Source organism: Capricornis sumatraensis, chromosome 23, assembly GCF_032405125.1.
Source record: "Capricornis sumatraensis isolate serow.1 chromosome 23, serow.2, whole genome shotgun sequence".
NCBI classification, from domain to species: domain Eukaryota; kingdom Metazoa; phylum Chordata; class Mammalia; order Artiodactyla; family Bovidae; genus Capricornis; species Capricornis sumatraensis.
The window spans coordinates 25,310,418-25,329,075 of record NC_091091.1 but is presented as its reverse complement, the minus strand read 5'-3'; the positions used below and the strand labels follow the sequence as shown (position 1 = coordinate 25,329,075).

The window sequence follows — 18,658 nt, the reverse complement described above, 5'->3', positions numbered from 1 at the left end:
TAGATAAGCGCTTTGGGTGCACATTAGCAACCAGTGAGGGTGAACATTCAATGAGGTCGTGTAGGTGGGAGAATTTTGCAAACTAATTTGCTGAGCAAATGTTAGATTTTCTCACATCATCTATCTCAGAGTTGTTGGAGACAAAATGAGACAATATATGGAAAATGGCTTTGTCAACTGGAAAAAACATTTATAATTTATATTATGTGATGTTTTGCCTCTAGATGGATTAAGAGTCAGACCATGGCAATATTGAAGAAAATTAAAATACCTGCTAATTTCTTTTAAATCCACATTCATGGAGCAGTTTATAAACTGAGAATTCTAACTAATTTCCATCTTCTCACCTCTTTTCAAATGAATGATTGCAATAAGCTTCAAATTCTATTAACAACAGAGTCAAGTTCCTGGTGACTCTAAATTACCAGACTTTGGATTTGAGGCCTAAAAGTCAACTTTTATGCCCAGGCCACAATAACAAGGCCAGCCCATTTTCTCTTGTGACTATTTCCTTCATTTCAATTGCCTTCGGCATCATAACATTGTGATTCTATTGCAGTAGCCTCCTGGCCATTCACTCTATCTTTAGCCTCTATGATTTATAATCCATCCTTCCTACGCAAAGAGTCGGACACGACTGAGCGACCGAACTGAATTGAACTGAACTTCCAACAGATGCTCAAAAAATCAACACTGTTTTTCCTATTCCAACTATTTTTTTAAAATAACTGATATCATAAATGAAGTGGTGAGTCAAGAAATTAAAACAAATTGAATAATTATTGAAAAGGAAGAAGAAAATCATCACTTCTTAGAAGAAGACCTAAAAACCCTAAAAATTTTACTGAGAAGCTATGTAGTTTGGTAGATTGGATACAAATAAGCATGTAAAAATCAACAGCTTCCCAACATGCCAGAAGTAACCAACTGGAACACACAATGGGGGAAAGATTTTTTCACCCTAGCTGCCAATGCCCACCAGAGGCACAGTCAGGAAGAGTGAAAGTGGGAGGAAAGAATTATTGGAGTCTCTCATTCTTCTGTGATGGTTACTATCTGCAGCCTTTTTATGACACAGAGCTTCTTTCCTGTTTTGCTTTGTATTGTTTTCATCCTCTGCTTAAGATTTAAAGAGACTCATGGTTCAAGTTTCAGCCTGGGCAGCTCTGGGTTTGGGTGGGGACATGGGGGAGATCACGGGAGAGTAAGAGCAGGATGGATGGGATGTGGCCAACAGGCCCCAAGGCCGCAACCAGCTGCACCAATCTGGGAGTTATCACTGACAGGGATGGAAAACTGAAAGCCACCTCTAAGTCTTCTCCTCTGTACTGCACAGACACTCAATTACCAAGTCCTATAAGCTGATCCTTTTAAAGAGTTCATGGATTTACTCCTTTCTCCCCAGCCCTAGTCCTGTCCCTTGCCAACATCCTCAGTAATGTGGGCCCAGATTATAATCATCTCTTAGGGGCTCCTTCAGCTACAGTCCCTAATCCATGTCCCTTTCTGTTTTTCTTTCTCATCACTTTACTGTGTCACACTCTTGACTGGTTAATATCCTACAGAATGTATGCCTGGAAGGCCAACCAATCTGGGCTAGGATACAAGGTTCATCTCTCACTCCAGACTGAATGGGTTTGAGCCCCAAGTCTTCCTCTGGTTAGCTCTGTGACCTTGATCATATTACTTGATCACTCTGAGCCGTCAGTTTCCTCATTTGTAAAATTCGCCTAATATATATGTGATAAAAATTATTGTGAGTGTTACAAATAATACATAAAATATAGGATCCATCTAGGGACTGGACACACAATAACTCAACAGGCATTCAAAACCCATAACTTCTGCCATGAGAGTTGTGGTCATTATCACAATTAGAGTCTACAGTTGTCTGCTGGAGCAAGTTTAATGCCTATGCTTGTGTCTAAGACCATATAATTTGTCCCCACCCAACTTATACAAGGCACTCCCCAACACAAAACAACCAGCTCTGGGTCCATGCTACTCAGCCCCATCTCCAGAACCCAAACATCCTCACCCCTATCCCAGAACTTTGACTCTTCACCTTCTTTCAGTCTAATGTGCCCTTTTCACATGTTTCCAAATATGCCTACAAGGACTCTTTCCATCACCTGCCTGCCTTGTGATTCCACAGTGCCTCTTTCACCCCACCACCACCACCATCACACACAGTTAGCTCTTACCACCCTGTGTGTCCAGCTCTGTACTGAGCAGTTTGAATGAGTTCTCTCATTTCATCCTCACAACAGCCCTAAAAACCAAGGACTATTATTCTCGTCACTTTACAGCTGGAGTCACTGGGGCTCTGAGAGGGTGAGTTGCTTGCCCAAGGTCACAAAGTCAGCCACTGGCAAAATCAGAACTCAAAACCTAGGTCTGAACTCTCCAACTGCTACCCCAACTTTTCTCAACACATATTTTTAGGCAATGGCTGGATGAGTCACCTTAATATGTCAAAATCCAACCCAGTCACATCTTCTTTATCCTTGAGGAAGCTAGTTCCTATTACTTTCCCCTGCTCTTGCCTCTTCGGCACTTACAGTGGTTTTAAAGAACACACACCATACTGTACACTGTCCTATACCATGTCTGCACTGGATAACTAGGCACTCACTTTGGCTGGGATCTATTATAATGTGATTGTGCACAATTGGGTATCCTTCACTAAGTGCCACCGTGAAGGACACACACTGTTCGTAGAGATCAGTCTCATTTCTTCCCAGATATACCTCAGGAATCTTCTCCAATAGAATACAAATTTCTTGCAGGTAAGAACAACATCTTATATTTCTTTGTGTCTCACAAACTTCTACAGATATTAGAAATACCCTCAAAACACCTTTTGGCTCATAGTTGGTCTAAGCAGGCTTTCTTAACTAGGGGGTTGGGGGAGGGACTGCAGGTCCCTGGAGGTATGCAGGACAAAAGGAGAAAGAGGGAATGAATGATCTTCTGTTATCTTCTCAGAAGAGAGAGCACAGCTGGGTCCCTAAACACACTGAGGAAAATGTTTCCAGTTGTCAGAAGCCTGAAGCAAACTGGGTTTGATGACGTCAATATAATGCTTATTATACTACATATTTGGCATCAATTCCAGAGAAGACTGTGAGTCAGGAACTCAGAAAAAGTCTCCTGGGCATACAGGCAGCTCCTGGTCTCTCTCTTCCACATTAAATACACTCAGGGTAGGGAACACACATTTTTAAATGCATGAAACATGAGCCAGACTTGACACCCATCTATCAGAGCTGCTTTAAGGATAATAAAATCAGTGCTGCCATAATAAGGAGGGGGAACTTGATGACCCACTGGAGATTTCTTCCAATCTAAATGATTCTATAAATTCCCCTAAAATCATAAAAAAGCAGATTAAGGATTCATGTAGGCGTTTGGACTATAAATACAAATTAATTTCTGCTCCAGTTGCAGTTTTTTTTCTCATCTTTGCAAGAAGCACCTCTATCTCCGAGATATTTCTGGGTGAAACACCAATATAACAGCTAAAGATAGATAGGACTCCCCCAGGTTCTCGCTGGTGACTATTTTCTTCTAATTTCACAAATAAATCTGCATCTTGAAATGCACTGAATTGAATCTTGCTGCTGTCCAGAAACATTTATCACTGGAAATCTGTTTTGTTTGGGGAGTAAGATATAATTATATACAGATTCAATAAGAACTTAAATGTTCCATTGAGAAATTCTTTATTGAAAATGTTTTGTTTTAACTCTAAGTAATCTGTTTCTATTTTCAGTTACTAGCCATATTACTGCAATTCTTTCTGAATTTTTTAAAAACATTTCCTTATCAGAGCTCAATAACTAGAAACCAGAAGAAACATTTTGAACATTTGAACTATGAACATTTTTAAAAGATTAACTTATCAATTTATATGTTTTTGGTTCACATACTTGCTCTTATTCAATATGAAGTTAGAGACCAAAATAGAAATGAACAAACGGATTACAGATAATGTTTCCAAATGCATAGGGATAAATGCATATCCCTGAGGAAACGTGCTCCATTATGACATCACAGCTGTTTCTCCTATAAAAAGAACTATGTCCTGCAGCAAACTATAATTTCCCAAATAAAGGGAATAGAAGATTAAAGAAAAGAAAAACATGTCAGCAATGGATTTCTCAAATCCAAGGATAGCAACCAGATGCCAAGCATATTAAAATACCATATCTGACAAAGGATTTAAAAAAAGAAATCTTGTACCACTTGAATGCTTAAATACCAAGTATTTCCCCTTTAAATATACCAAAGAAAGGAGACTGTGGTATATTGTTTCAAGAATGGCTGCATGTCTCATGATCTTAGTCCTCTCCCACATTTACTCTGGGCTTGGTCCTGTGACTAGCTTTGGTCAATGGAACACTAGCAAGCACGACATAAATGGAGGCTCAAAAAGCACTTGCATGTTGGGGCTTGTCTTTTCTTGCTGCTCTTGGTAACCCTGAAATTGTTATCAGTTTATTCAAGAGAATAACCCTAGACTAGCCTAGTGGACACATGTGGTCTATCACTTCCACCACCCCAGCCAGCTGCCAGCACCATACATGTGAATTACGCCATCTAAGTTAACCAGCTCCTAGCAACCTGCTAGAGAAGCCAATGGCACCCCACTCCAGTACTCTTGCCTGGCAAATCCCATGGACAGAGGAGCCTGGTGGGCTGCCATCCATGGGGTCGTGAAGAATTGAACACAACTGAGCAACTGCACTTTCACGTTTCACTTTATGCATTGGAGAAGGAAATGGCAACCTACTCCAGTGTTCTTGCCTGGAGAATCCCAGGGGTGGCAGAACCTGTTGGGCTGCCATCTATGGGGTTGCACAGAGTCAGACACGACTGAAGCAACTTAGCAGCAGCAGTAGCAGCAGCAACCTGCCAGCTGACTGTAGAAACACAAGTGAGTCCTGGCAAGCCAAACAGAAGAACTGGCTGGCTGAGCCCAGCCTAAATTGCCAACTGAAGAAATCAAAATCTAATAAATGGCTTTATTTTCCAAAGTGAGTTTGCCTATGAAATATTGAGTTGTAAAAAGCCATTTATAAGCTAGTAGTTTGGAAATCCTTCTAAAATCTACATCCCACGTACAATCTATGATATCTAGCAGATATCACTCATTCACTGCAAGCATGAGGCTATGTGCTTGATGATAAAAATGGCCTTGATTAATCTATACAAAAACTTCATATGAAAGGTATTATTATAACCTACACTTTACAAATCAAGAACTGAGGCTTAGAAAGTAAGTTGGTTGGGGTTACATGGTATTATGAGTAAGCTTGGACTAACACATTTGATTTGCTCAAGAGTCTGAGCTCTTAATCACTGTTTTTCTGTCTGATATCACCTATACCATCTGCTATGAAAGGCTTCTCTTGTCCATTGGGCTGGAGAATTGCTGGGGCTGTGATATTCTCTTAAATCTTAAGTCATCAGGCAGAGCAGACACAATGAAGCCTAGCCACCCAATTGAAGATACAGTGAGATGGATGGTGGACATGATGGTCTTGCTCTGGCCTGCTGACCTCTGACACAGAAGCTGGAAGAGCAAGAGAGCTTCAGCAGGGGGGCAGGAGCTACCTAACATATGACAACCTGGCCCGTCAGCAACAAGTGGTCCAAGTCTCAGGCTATGACCAATAAGATGAATAATGCCCCCCTTTCCAGTCTTAGGGGATGAGTGTGAGGAAATAAAGGAATCTTGGCAGGAGTTGGAGAAACGGGTGGGAAGTTGGGCAGAAGTCCCTTTCTTCCGTGAGTGTAGAAGGCATTCCCATGAGGAGAGAGAAGAGCCTCAATATATACCACAGACTTACTGTCTGTCCGTTCTCTGCTAATGAAATCTCTGGAATCAGGCTTGCTTTGCTCTGGATTTCTAACATTTTTTAAATGCCTCAACCCTAACTCAATACTGAGATGAAACAGGGGTGAGGAGAAAGAATTCGATCAAGACAGCCCCTTTCGAAAACTACTTGTTTCAAACTACATAACATGAACAAAACCCTTCCTAACCCAATCAAAGGTCTAGCCCACCAGTCAGCTGTGTATTTCCTCGGGCTGGCTGAAATCACAAGTGTTTAAGGTACTTATGGTTGAAGGTATAAATTGGTTTTTAACCTCCATCTGCCTAATGGAGTCTACCAGAGCCAATCTCTTTTTAAGAAACTCCTAAAGCTTGCAGGACTCTAATGCTAGAAGAAGTTATTGCTGGCACATTTATAGAGAAATAGTGAGAGGGAATATGAAAAGGGCCACGATAATTGGGAACATTAAGTATACCTAGGCGAGTGTGAAGAGACACAGGGTGAGAAACTTATTTACCTTAAATGAAGCTGAACACAATTTTCAGAAAAGACCAAAACATCTGCGTATTAAAATCCTGCTCCCATAAAGGAGACCAATGGGTCCTAGACAACCAGCACGACTGCCCTTTCTCTGAGGGCTGCCAATAATGGCAGAGGCATTTTCTGAGGACCCATAAAGCTCCCTGACAGTTAGTTTCTTGACCTGTTAAATGGGGTCATTACAAAGTTTAAGAGATAGAGAAGTAGTTTCTATTTTAGATTTCTCGGATCTGAATAAGTCCCCTCCCCAGATCTTGAAAGCATCATTTTGCATCTTCTTTTGCTAAGTTTTGACATGAAAAAGAGAAAGACTAATAGGTAATGTAGTGTCTGCTCTTTGTCTGGGATTGTTCTAAATGTTTTACATATATGAACATAATCTCCCCAGCAATGCTGTGAGCTAGGCATGACTATCCTCACTTAACAAATGCAGAAACTGAATTAGTGTTTCTGAGCTGGTGGCAGGCTTGTGGGTAAAGAATTCGCCTGCAGTGCAGGAGACACAGGAGACAGGGGATTGATTGATCCCTGGGTCGGGAAGATGCCCTGGAGGAGGAAATGGCAACCCACTTCAGTATTCTTGCCTGGAAAATCCCATAGACAGAGGAACCTGGTGGGCTGCAGTCCATGGGGTCACAAAGAGTAGGACACAACTGAGTAACTAAGCACACTCGCTTAAGCTGGTGGCACAGCCAAGGTTCAAACTCCAGTCATCAGCTCCAGGACCCCCATGCCGACAACCGGGAAACTCTCAGGAGCTCTTACCAATCGCTTCATAAAGGAAAGGAATGCACAAAAATAAGTAAATACAAAGACTCTCATTTCAGAAAATAACATCTTACATCTCCAAAGGCAAGAAAGAAGGACAAGGGAAAAACAGAGGTCCCCAAAACTGAAAAATAAAACTGACTTCATGCTAGACATTGTGCTCATTGACATATATTAAAAAGCAGAGACATTACTCGGTTAACAAAGGTCTGTCTAGTCAAAGCTATGGTTTTTCCAGTAGTCATGTATGGATGTGAGAGTTGGACTGTAAAGAAAGCTGAACACCGAAGAATTAATACTTTTGAACTGTGGTGTTGGAGAAGGCTCTTGAGAGTCACTTGGACAGTGAGGCAATCCAACCAGTCCATCCTAAAGGAAATCAGTCCTGAATATTCATTGGAAGGACTGATGCTGAAGCTGAAGCTCCAATACTTTGGCTACCTGGTGCGAAGAACTGACTCTCTGGAAAAGATCCTGATGCTGGGAAAGGTTGAAGGCAGGAGAAGAAGGGGACGACAGAGGGTGAGATGGTTGAATGGCATCACCAACTCAATGCACATGAGTTTGAGAAGGCTCCGGGAGTTGGTGATGGACAGGGAAGCCTGGTGTTCTGCAGTCCATGGGGTCACAAAGAGTCAGATACAACTGAGCCACAGAACTGAACTGTGCTCATTGCTTTACAGACCAAAGAATGTTTGGAAACATACAGATTTTCCCAATCCTCAGAGGAACATTTGGGAATGACTGAGACAGATATATGGAAGGCACTCTGATAATGTGCCCACCAGACACTAATGGTTGCTGTGGTTCTCTGAATGGTTTCTGTGGTACCACCCTCTCCAAGCACTCGCACTGAGGTTGTCTCAGACAAACCAAGTGGACAGAGGTATATGGGGCCTGGCAGGCCGCCCACATGGATGTGTGCACAGCATTAGCCTCCTGTGTTCTGAACAATCTATCTCCGATTGCTCCTTCTGTGCTCCCTGACGTGGAGCAGCATGTGCCAGACAGCAGGAATTCCCCGGGAAGTTCCAGGAAGAGGTGCTGGGGAAGCAGCCAGCCCCCCAGGAGCGCACTGGGAAAGAAGCCCCTGCCACCATTCCCAACATGTTAGATATTCTCTGCTGAGGGTGGGAGGCTCTGCAGGAGGTATCTCTCCCTCACTTCATTCATCTTCCCTTTGATGTTAGACCAGAGCAGAGGCCTGCAGATGGGCTTCTAGTCCATAGCTTCAGCTCACACTGTGCCTTTCAGTGCATCCGTCTCTCCAGGCCGGGAGTACCTTCAACAACTTCAGCTCTGTTTGGGAAGGGTGCTCACTTAGCTATCCACTAACAGAGTGGGCAAGAATCATGGCTAGTGTCCGTCACACCACCGGCGACTGGGACATGATGTCAGAATTCACCTTCCACATCTTAAGGCAGCTCATTAATAATTGAACGATTCCTTTGGAATCGGGGAGAGGGAGCAGTCACAGAAATGGGATGGTTAGTGGCTTTAGGAGGAGGTGTCATAGAACAGTGTTGAGAGGCTCGGTTCTGGATTCCAGTGATGGAAGTTTCTAGGAGGAGGCAGCCAAATCCTTTCCGTCAAGGGCTGGAGAGTGACTGCTGTGGACTTTGTGGGCCACAAAGTCTGTGTCACAACCACTCTGCTCTGCTGTGATAGCATCAAGGGAGTCGTGGACAAGAGATGAGTGATGAGCGTGGCTCTGTGTCAAGAGAGCTGGATTTGTGGACACTGAAACTTTAATTTCACATCATTTTTACATGTCACACAATAGTCCAACAGGCATTCCACCCGATATTGCCGGGGCAACCTTCAACCAGTGGGGGATGGGAGAGAATGGACACCGCCGGCCTCTTCCTCTGACGGGACGGTTCTGCAGCAGTGCCAGTGAGATTCCTCAGAGGAACACCAGTATCACCAGAACTTGGACGTCCACAGCGGTGACCAGCTCTCTCCCTCCTGCACTGGCTCTTCCTCCTCCCCTCCCTCACGCTCTGCTCCCTCCCTCCAGCTTCCTGCGACCACCCCTCAAACCACCAGAACCCCAGCCCTCATCTCGGTCTCTGATTAGGGGAGCCCAAACTGTGACCTTCAGCCACTCTAGAGCCTTGTTCAGAGTGGCACTGAGTCCTGTGCAGAATCACAGGACTTGTCACACTGCCCTGTGGTTACAGAACCAGGAGGGTTGTCAAGGCCAGGACTACATCTGTCTCATTTACCCTGGTACCCCAGGGCCCTGGCGTGTTATCTGAGCAGATGCCTGCCATCCATCTGCTGCCCATGCATCGAGAGGGGCAGGGAGCAGCCCTTGGCTTCTTTGATTCAGAAAAACACTTTTCCATTTCAGAAAAGCTTGTAAAATGAAATTAAGGTAGAGTCATTAGCAGCAGGGGAAACCACATCTTAAAAAGACAGCTTCTGTTAAGCCCACCTACAGCTGCCCCCACAAAACACACCCTGCCTTCTCCGTCTCTGGGCTCACCTCCTCCGAGGATTCCAGCCTCACGCACTTCTGACCATCACTGCACAACCCGCAGCCTCCCCCATCTCCTCTCTCCCTGGCTCCTCTTTCCCTTGATTCTCACGCTGTGTACTTCTGTCAAGAGATCATAACAACGGACTAGATCAAAGAAATTGAAACAAGTAAAGCTATTCGTGCTGCTAGTACGCCTTTAACTCTCTTTCTCCCCCAGGTCTTGAAGCTAGAGGCTGCAAACTGCCTCCTATGGGTCAAGGGTGGTTGGTTAACATATTTCTGGGAGGCCTGGGTAATGTTTTTAAAGTCAGCAATATTTTAAACTCAGTACAGTGAACATAAAAATCCGTATATCTAAGTATTCTTGAAAAAAATTAAAGATTTGATGACTTGGGCCTGCAATCAGCTGGGGTGAGGTTAGCTGCTTGCTGGAGAGGGGACCCAAAGCCCCCTGGGTGCTGCAGTCCCCACCACTCCCTTCTGACTCTCATTCTCAGGCCTCTTGTCAGTTGCCACTTATGATCATGATACACAAAGTTCACCTTGCTCTTTCTTGTTACCTGTCTGGCCCTGAAGGTGAGGGTCTCTGAGCTAAACACTTGGACAAAACGAGTCCCAGCTGCTATATATGTTCCTTGTGTTTCTAAGTGCCTCTGGCAAGGGATCAGAGCCTCCTACTCCAAGGCTGGCAGAACTTATGCCATTATTTGGAATCCCTCCTTGATGTGAGGATGATGATGATGATGTAATGAGACCCCAGTAACAGACAGCAGTTACTCATGGCACATACGCCCACCTGATCCTGCAGATGCTTTAAAAAAGAAAGAAAGAAAGAAATCATTACTACCGAGCGGTTTGGAGATGAGAAACAAATGGAGTGAAAACAGAAAGGAGAGGGCAGCAGAGGGCCTGTCTCAGCGAGGCCTGCATTGCCCTCACTTCCTTGAATGGGAGGGTGGCCTGGTGGGAAAAGAAAAAACAATCCTTCCCATCCATGCTTTAGATTCCAGTTCTGGCAAGAATACAGACTTCTTACAGACGCCGTAAAGCCAAGTTCAAGAACCATGTCCACGTTCACCCTGAACAAAGGGAGAAATCTGAGCGCACCACATGAATTAGCCTGCCTCAGCACGCAAAAGCAGTTCTCATCAAGTTTATTGATTCATAAACCACAGTATATCCCAGGCTCCTGCAAAGTTAGAAGTTAATAACAAAAATGCAAAGGCAACAGGAAGAATAATTCCCGTAACCTCTCGTAGCTCAAAGACAGAACTCAAATGACTGTGCCACACGCTACTTACTAAAGAACCACTATTCTTTCAGTATCTAATCAGTCACTAAACAAATATGTGTGAGGGATGAAATAATCATTACAACAGATACAGGAACTGCTTTGCAAAGTTTATGGTCAAGCATGAAAGTCATTAAGCACACAGTTAAAATTATCTCATTCATTACAAGTGTGACAGTGGTAAGAAAGCAAAGTCAAGTGCCAAGAAACCTAACCTAGAAATCTAAGAGGGACTCCTGAGGAATGAGCATTCAAGCTTGGACCTGGGCCTCCCAGGTGGCACTAGTGGCAAAGAACTTGCCTGCCAGTGCAGGAGACATGAGACGTGGGTTTGATCCCTGGGGTGGGATGATCCCCTGGAGGAGGGCATCACAACCCACTCCATGGCAACCCACTCCAGTATTCTTGCCTTCAGAATCCCATGGATAGAGGAGCCTGGAAGATGATGGTCCACAGGGTTACAAAGAGTCAGACATGACTGAAGCAACTTAGCATACACACACATGCTAAAAGGTGAATAGGAGTTGCCCAGGTAAAGAGCCTGTCCATCTTTATTGAGCACCTATTATGTTCCTGGTACTATATCAGACACTGGGGTTAGAAAGATGACTAAACAAGTGCCTATCCTCAAAGAACTCACAGTCTACTGGGGGCAAATAGACTTCCTTTACGTCTGCTGCCAGGACAGGGGCTGACAGGATAGGGGCTCTTCAGCACCCTGGAACAAATTAAAGTCATTTTAAAAATGTTCTGATATTTAGAAGAATTCAACCAAAAATCTTCCTAATTGCAAAATGTTCTGTTGTGTATTCAGAGAACCTCTCTAATAATTTAATAAAACAGAAGAAATTGAGAAACTGTCAAACCCTGTGGAGCACCTGGGGTTTCACCAAGATAACAAGGCTTGTTTTCTACAGATGCTCAAGCTCTGGAAGAAAATTCACAGCAGGCCCAGGGCAGCCCAACCATCCAAAAAAAAAAAAAAGTGAAATGAGGAACTGGACAGAGGGGAGTGAGGCAGGCTATTAAACTTTGGAGACCTGGAAAAAATGCTTTTTGGTTAATAATAATAATCATCATCACCATAATGAAAATGGTAACTAAACTCCCTGATCACCCTGTATGAGTATTTACACTCAGTTCTGTGGGTGGGTCTCAGTTTGTGGATGAGAAAACTAGGGCTTAGAATAAATGAGAAATTTCTGTTTATGGCATTATGGTATACTAAATAATGCAAAAACTAAAGTCCACAAAGCATTAGACTTGCTCAAAAAAACAACACATCCTTTCAATCACAAAATGGCAGCTGCAAGCAGTTTGATCTTCAAGTGTCAAAATCAAAGGGTGAACTGCACATTAGAAGAGTAAATAGATACTGCAGCTCTCCCCGTGGGGCGCTGACTGGGACAAGTGGCCAGACTTACTGAGCAAGGGGCTTGGATTTGAATGGCCATAAGAGGATAAAGGCAGAGCACCACAGAACTGATGCTTTTGAACTGCGGTGCTGGAGAAGACTCTTGAGAGTCCCTTGGACTGTAAGCAGATCCAACCAGTCCATTCTGAAGGAGATCAGCCCTGGGATTTCTTTGGAAGGAATGATGCTAAAGCTGAAACTCCCGTACTTTGGCCACCTCATGCGAAAAGTTGACTCATTGGAAAAGACTCTGATGCTGGGAGGGATTGGGGGCAGGAGGAGAAGGGGATGACCAAGGATGAGATGGCTGGATGGCATCACCGACTCAATGGACATGAGTTTGGGTGAACTCCGGGAGTTGGTGATGGACAGGGAGGCCTGGCGTGCTGCGATTCATGGGGTCGCAAAGAGTCGAACACGACTGAGCGACTGAACTGAACTGAACTGAACTGGACTGAACTGAAGAGGATAAACGATGAGGTGCTGAGCCTGCATGAAGTGGGCAGCTCTACTCCACGGAGATTCCTCCACTTACAGTTAGGGACTTAAAAGAGTTACACCCTCAGTGAAAAGAGACAACAGGAAGAAATTCATCCACTAGGACAGGAAGACCACAATGAAATCTAACTATCTCTCCCAGGTTATGGGTGGGAAAAAACGGCTACCCTAAGAATTTGTATCCATGGGTCTTCAATCATAAGAGTTCAGAGTTCTAATATATATTAACTAGGTTACCCAAAGTGAGAATCTAATATAAAAAATTATCCCAAGTAAGTGATGTTTCCTAGGGCACCTGACAGAAACAAATGAAAGGACACCCCCTTAACCTGGACCATTCCCAAGTTCTATGAATAAAGTCTTTCCGAAAATGAGTTCATAATCCAAAATCCAACACAAAAGGAAAAAGTCCACTATGAACACCATGAATGAAAGTCATCATTCACAGTAAACAATAGGTAAGAAAATCCCATGGACAGAGGAGCCTGGCAGGCTATAGTCCATAGGCTCACAAAGAGCCGGGCACGACTGAAGTGACACAGGGTGCGTGCAGCTTAAAGGCATATATTGGAAATTTAAATTTGTACAGAATTATAATTACCATAGAAGAAATAGTAGATGTTTTAAATAGTGGATATTTTCTGCCATCCACAGAAATAGGGGATATTTTAAGACTTACTCTCAAAGAAAAAACTATTTAGGACTGAATGAAAATGAAAATGCCACTTTTCAAAACCTGTGGGAAGAAACTAAAGTTTTTAAAGGACATTTTGCAGCTGTCAATGCTTATTTATATTAGAAACATAGGCTGCACATTAATGAGCTGAGCACCAACCTTTACGAGGTAGAAAAAGAACAGAAAGAATCCAAAGTACGTAGATGGAAGTTAAAAAGTTAGAGTAGCCAGTGAAGTATGAAACAAGCTGCCAATAGAGAGGTCTGGCAAAACACAAAATTTGGTTCCTTTTGAAACTGACAAAGTGATAAAAACGGGAGAGGCCGGGTAATGAAGTGACAGGAAGCATGGGCACTGGAGCTGATGGCCTTGATTGAGTCCCTACTCTATCACTTACCAGCTATGTGGCCTCAGTCATGTGACTTGTGGCTGGCACCGGTGCAGCCACAGGACAAACCTCGGATCATGGGCTCTGGTGCCCATGCACTAACTCTATCCTTACAATAGCACCTCTGAGTCATGTATTCAGGCAGGAGTATCTTCCTCCCATAATGAAACTGGGCATTAGTATCTCCATTTAATCAATCCTAAAGGAAATCCACCCTGAATATTCATTGGAAGGACTGTTGGGGAAGCTGAAGCTCCAATAATTTGGCTGCCTGATGGGAAGAACCGACTCATTTGTAAGGACTCTGATGCTGGGAAATATTAAAGGCAAAAGGATAAGAGGGTGGCAGAGGATGAGATGGCTGAATAGCATCACTGACTCAGTGGACATGAATTTGAGCAGTAGTAGAGGACAGAGGAGCCTGGCACGATGCAGTCCATGGGGTCAGGCACAACTTAGCAACTGAACTACAGCAAACAAATGGAGAAGCCAAAATTGGGGGAATATAAGTAATTCTCCTGAAGTCGTGAAATATAAACTGTTAGAACTGATCCAAGACCGGATTTTTCTGACTCCAAAGTCTGTCCTCTTAACTACCTGTGTTTGTCTGTAAAAGGAGGAAGATCCCTGTTGGCTGCTCACTGTGCCCTCAGCTTCAGGGAAAATGTCTTTTCTAATGCAAAATGTAAAATAAGAGGGCCAAGTACCCATTGCTCATATAGAGAACCTCCTACTTTTAGTAATGATAGCCCAGCGGTTAAGATTATGGGCTTTGGAATGATAAATAATAATTGGCAATTTTTATGTCAAGCATAATGTTAAACTCTTTCAATCCTCCTTTCAACATCCCTTTTATTTGTTTACATTTGGCCAATTTTATTTCATTGATCCTCCATCTCCACATCCACGTCTCCCATCGCTTCTCCTTTTCCTTCACTTCTTTACTGGAAAATTCTAGAATACACTCCAGACTATGTATCATTTCATTTGTAAATACTTCAGTACATCTCTCATATTAAAAAGGCTTTTTTTTTTTACAAAACATAACCATAATATTCTTATTACACCTTATATAAACAACACTAATTTCTTAATATTATCTAACACATATCCCACATTCAGATTTCATTGACTACAGAGAAAACAGTGAGCAGAGACACACACCTTGCATGAGGCCAGCCTAACGGAGGGCCCAGGGGACGGAGGGAGCTACTGTGGCTGCTATGTGGTGAATGGTGACCCAGGACATTGAAGTGCCACCCTTTCCCCACATGAGGCGGGATGAGAGAGATGAAACCTAAGAGGATGACTGAGGGCAGGTAAAGTGAAGGAAGATAAATGAATTCTGTTGACACAGTTCCGTGCTAGGTTCTGTGCTGCCCACAGAGTGAAGCCATGCTCTTTCCCGCACTGGATTACTCAGTGTTACAGGGAGCTGTTGAAGTTCAATGGTTAAACTCCTGGGAACAAGTAGCCTTATATCCTAGAATTATCTACCAAGTGCTGCTTAATTTTATTACAAGGGAGAACCACAGACTTCCCCCATACTGGGCTGTCCCGGGAATCAGAGTTAGGGTCTGGGAGCAAAGCTCAGGAGCTTTCTTCTCACTTCTGGGGAGTCAGGACCAGGAGCATCATTGTGAGTGTACAAGACAGGGCAAGGCACAATGTCAGGGAGGGGGTTCCTGAGCCATCAGTCTTCCTATGTGTGATTTAACTCAGTAAAAGTTTATTTCTCGTTCCTACAAAGTCCATTATAGAGTTGGGGTCTCTCCAGAACAGGTTTCCCTCCCCAATATAAGGGGCTTGACATTCCAGATTGTTCTGAGCTTGTGGCTCCTCTCTCTGTGTGTACTTAGGAGGCAGGAAAAGATAGCACTAGAGTCCTGTATCAACAAATAAATGCTTCAGCTAGGAAGTGAGATACCTGCTCACAACCTGCTGCTCAAAACTATTAATATTTCAGGATTCTGTCTAACTGCAAGAAGCAAAAGAGTCTAACCACTCCCTTCTTATTCTTCACTAGGATACAAGCTCCACGGTGCTGTGCATTTTGTCTCCTTGTCCAGTACAATATCCTTAGATAGGAGAGCACCTGGGCATGTTATTAAACTGAATGAAGGAATGTAATGCCAGCAAGAAACACACCCTTATATCTTGGGAGAAGAGACAGAGTCCCAGGGGTGTAAGGCTGAGGGCATTGGGTAAGATCTATGCACACTGGAGCTGCAGAGCTGGCTGCGCTTAAGGAATAACACTACTTGGTGCCGTTCATCTTAGGAAAGAAAATGAAATCCTGCTGAGAGCACCAGACCAACACCTCAGGTGGCTTTAGACCATAAAACACTGAAGCTGAGGCCCAAAGCAACTGAGCAAACCACCAGCACGAGTGCTCAATTCCTGGAAGGAGCTGCAACGACCACAAATGCATCTCTGAGCCATCAGTCTTACACACCCTTAATGTCCCAATAGCATCCTTTTTTCAGGTTCTAGTATTGTCCCATAATACAGATCAAGAACTTCAGGTGCACAGACGTTAATTCCACACAGCTACACATTTGCAGATGCAGGATTACAAGCCAGGCCACTTAACACTAGAGCTTGTATTCTTTATCCATAATCAAACTCCTGGGGTCCAACTTTCTCATTCACTGATTGGGAATGGCAAACCCCACCATCTCCCCAGAACTGTGCAGAGGAATGGAGGATGAGGGGATAAAGCCACCAGCACAGTATCTGGCACAATGATGATAACGATGATAGTAGTGACAACTGGTACTTCTAAAGATAGAGATACACAGAGATGTTACCACTGTTGATTGCTTCAGAATAACTTACTACATAAAATCTTCAAAAAGATACCTTTTCTTCCATTTCATTATCACAAACCTTTAAGAGGACATTTGTGCTCTATGTGCAGGCTAGTTTTCAAAATCAAAGTCATGGCATTTCACATTATATGAAGATATGAAGAAAAGCGTTTAAAAGAATCTAACAAAACTACAGAGAAGTTGGGGGGGAGGGGAGCTCACATTACTCAATGCAGTAGATGTAGCTCTGAACTTAATTTTCTAGAATTCTTGAAATATTAGTGATGGCAGCATAAAAGACCAATTAATCAGGTTGTTTGTTCTCTGTGTGTGAGTCCCTGTTGCCATCTACAGTTAAAAATGGGGCATGCAACGTTGCCAAATATATAGCTCTAAAAACATAGTACTGGACATGATGGTTTTAAAGAAATAGGCTTGTTCGATGAGCACAGAAAATGGAAATGGTACCTGGAGAAGCAGCTCTTTTTCAACCACCTCTTCCGTCTTGCTGATGAGACGCTTCTGCAGTGTATGTATTTTCTGTATCAGCTCAAAGGTACTGGGGTCACTGGCCTAGTCAAGGGGAAAAAAATAAAGCAGCTGAGATTACCAGGTTCAGAGCACTGAGGTCCCTACAGAATTACTGTTCTATTAAAATCTATTGCAAAGTTATAGATCCGATATAGACAAGAATCAGAAATAAGACAAAACAAAACAAAATGCATTGCACAACAGATGAGACAGTCATCAAAACAGACTGATGTTTGGCTAGTATCGTCTCTGTTGTCCCTAGTGAGCCCATAAGTGGAAAGTGAGTATGTTTATTCCACCAGGGGAAATAATAACAGCAGCAATGATGGCAGCTCCTGGGCCTAATACCTGATTCTTTGCACCATCTGAACACTATGTTAAGTGCTTTTCACACATTATCAAATTTTAATCTCTCGACAGTCCTGTTAGACAATATTACCTTCCCCTTTTACAGATAGAGCAACTGAGGCTCAGAGGAGGTCACCTACCCATGCTGATAAAGGTCAGAGCTGGATTCAAGCCCAGATATGTCTGGTTCTAAAGCCCGGGCTTCTTAATTACTATGCTCTGAGGTTTTCCCTACCATCATTTGTTTACACTGGAATGAGACAGGGTTCCCTAACTCACTCGGTCTCAGGGCTCTCCTTTCATAATTATCAACAAGAAGATTCTTCACAACCTATGATGGGGCAAGTTCCCAGGATGTGGAAGTCTGCTAATTATTAGCAGCAGGACACGACCATGGCATTTAGCTTTCAAATGGCATTATCAATCCGTAAAGCTCTGATGCACCTTCAGTAACTATCTGTGTGCAATTCAAACAAGGTCTACTGTTATACACTGATAATTTGTCCTCTAGACATTGAGCCAAAGGTTCACTTTCAACTATACTGACATTTGGAATTAATTTAGCAGCTAAATATTTTCAACTGCCTCCCAGAGTCTCTGTTTTCCAATTTCTATAATAGAAATTGACATGGAATTGGAAACTTCAAACGATCTGCTCGAAAACACATGGAATAAACTAATGTGGCAGTAAATGAATTTACAGTTTTCATCTCTCTTCCCCAGACACATTCATGTTATTGTTAGTTTAGTAAACTACCCCACTCTTGGCATTTGAAGAGGAATAAATGAGGGTCCAAAAGGCAGGAGATATTCCACTATGACTTTGCTTAAGAAATACTAAGCAGTGCCAAACTAATATCCATATTTTGGAAGTCGATTTGGCATACACATTCACTTGGCAAGACGGGACACAGTTAAAATTCAGGCCTCATGTTTACATAACAATTTATAATGCATTATCCTTAATGCTTTCTTCATTTAAAGGAAAAAATAAAAATAAAAACAAAAACCTACTTGGCTGATTTTCTCCTTTTCCTTGCTGTTTGCTATATCACATACACCTATT

At 43.1% G+C, this 18,658-nt stretch overlaps 1 protein-coding gene across 1 annotated transcript in view; it reads right to left on the bottom strand.

Annotated features, from left to right (window-relative positions):
- CFAP58 (cilia and flagella associated protein 58) overlaps positions 1-18,658 on the bottom strand; it is a 106,698-nt gene that overhangs the window by 35,703 nt on the left and 52,337 nt on the right. The window contains exon 15 of the mRNA XM_068961363.1: positions 17,182-17,286. Within this exon, the coding sequence (XP_068817464.1) occupies positions 17,182-17,286 (105 nt within the window). The remainder of the gene's footprint in view (positions 1-17,181; positions 17,287-18,658) is intronic.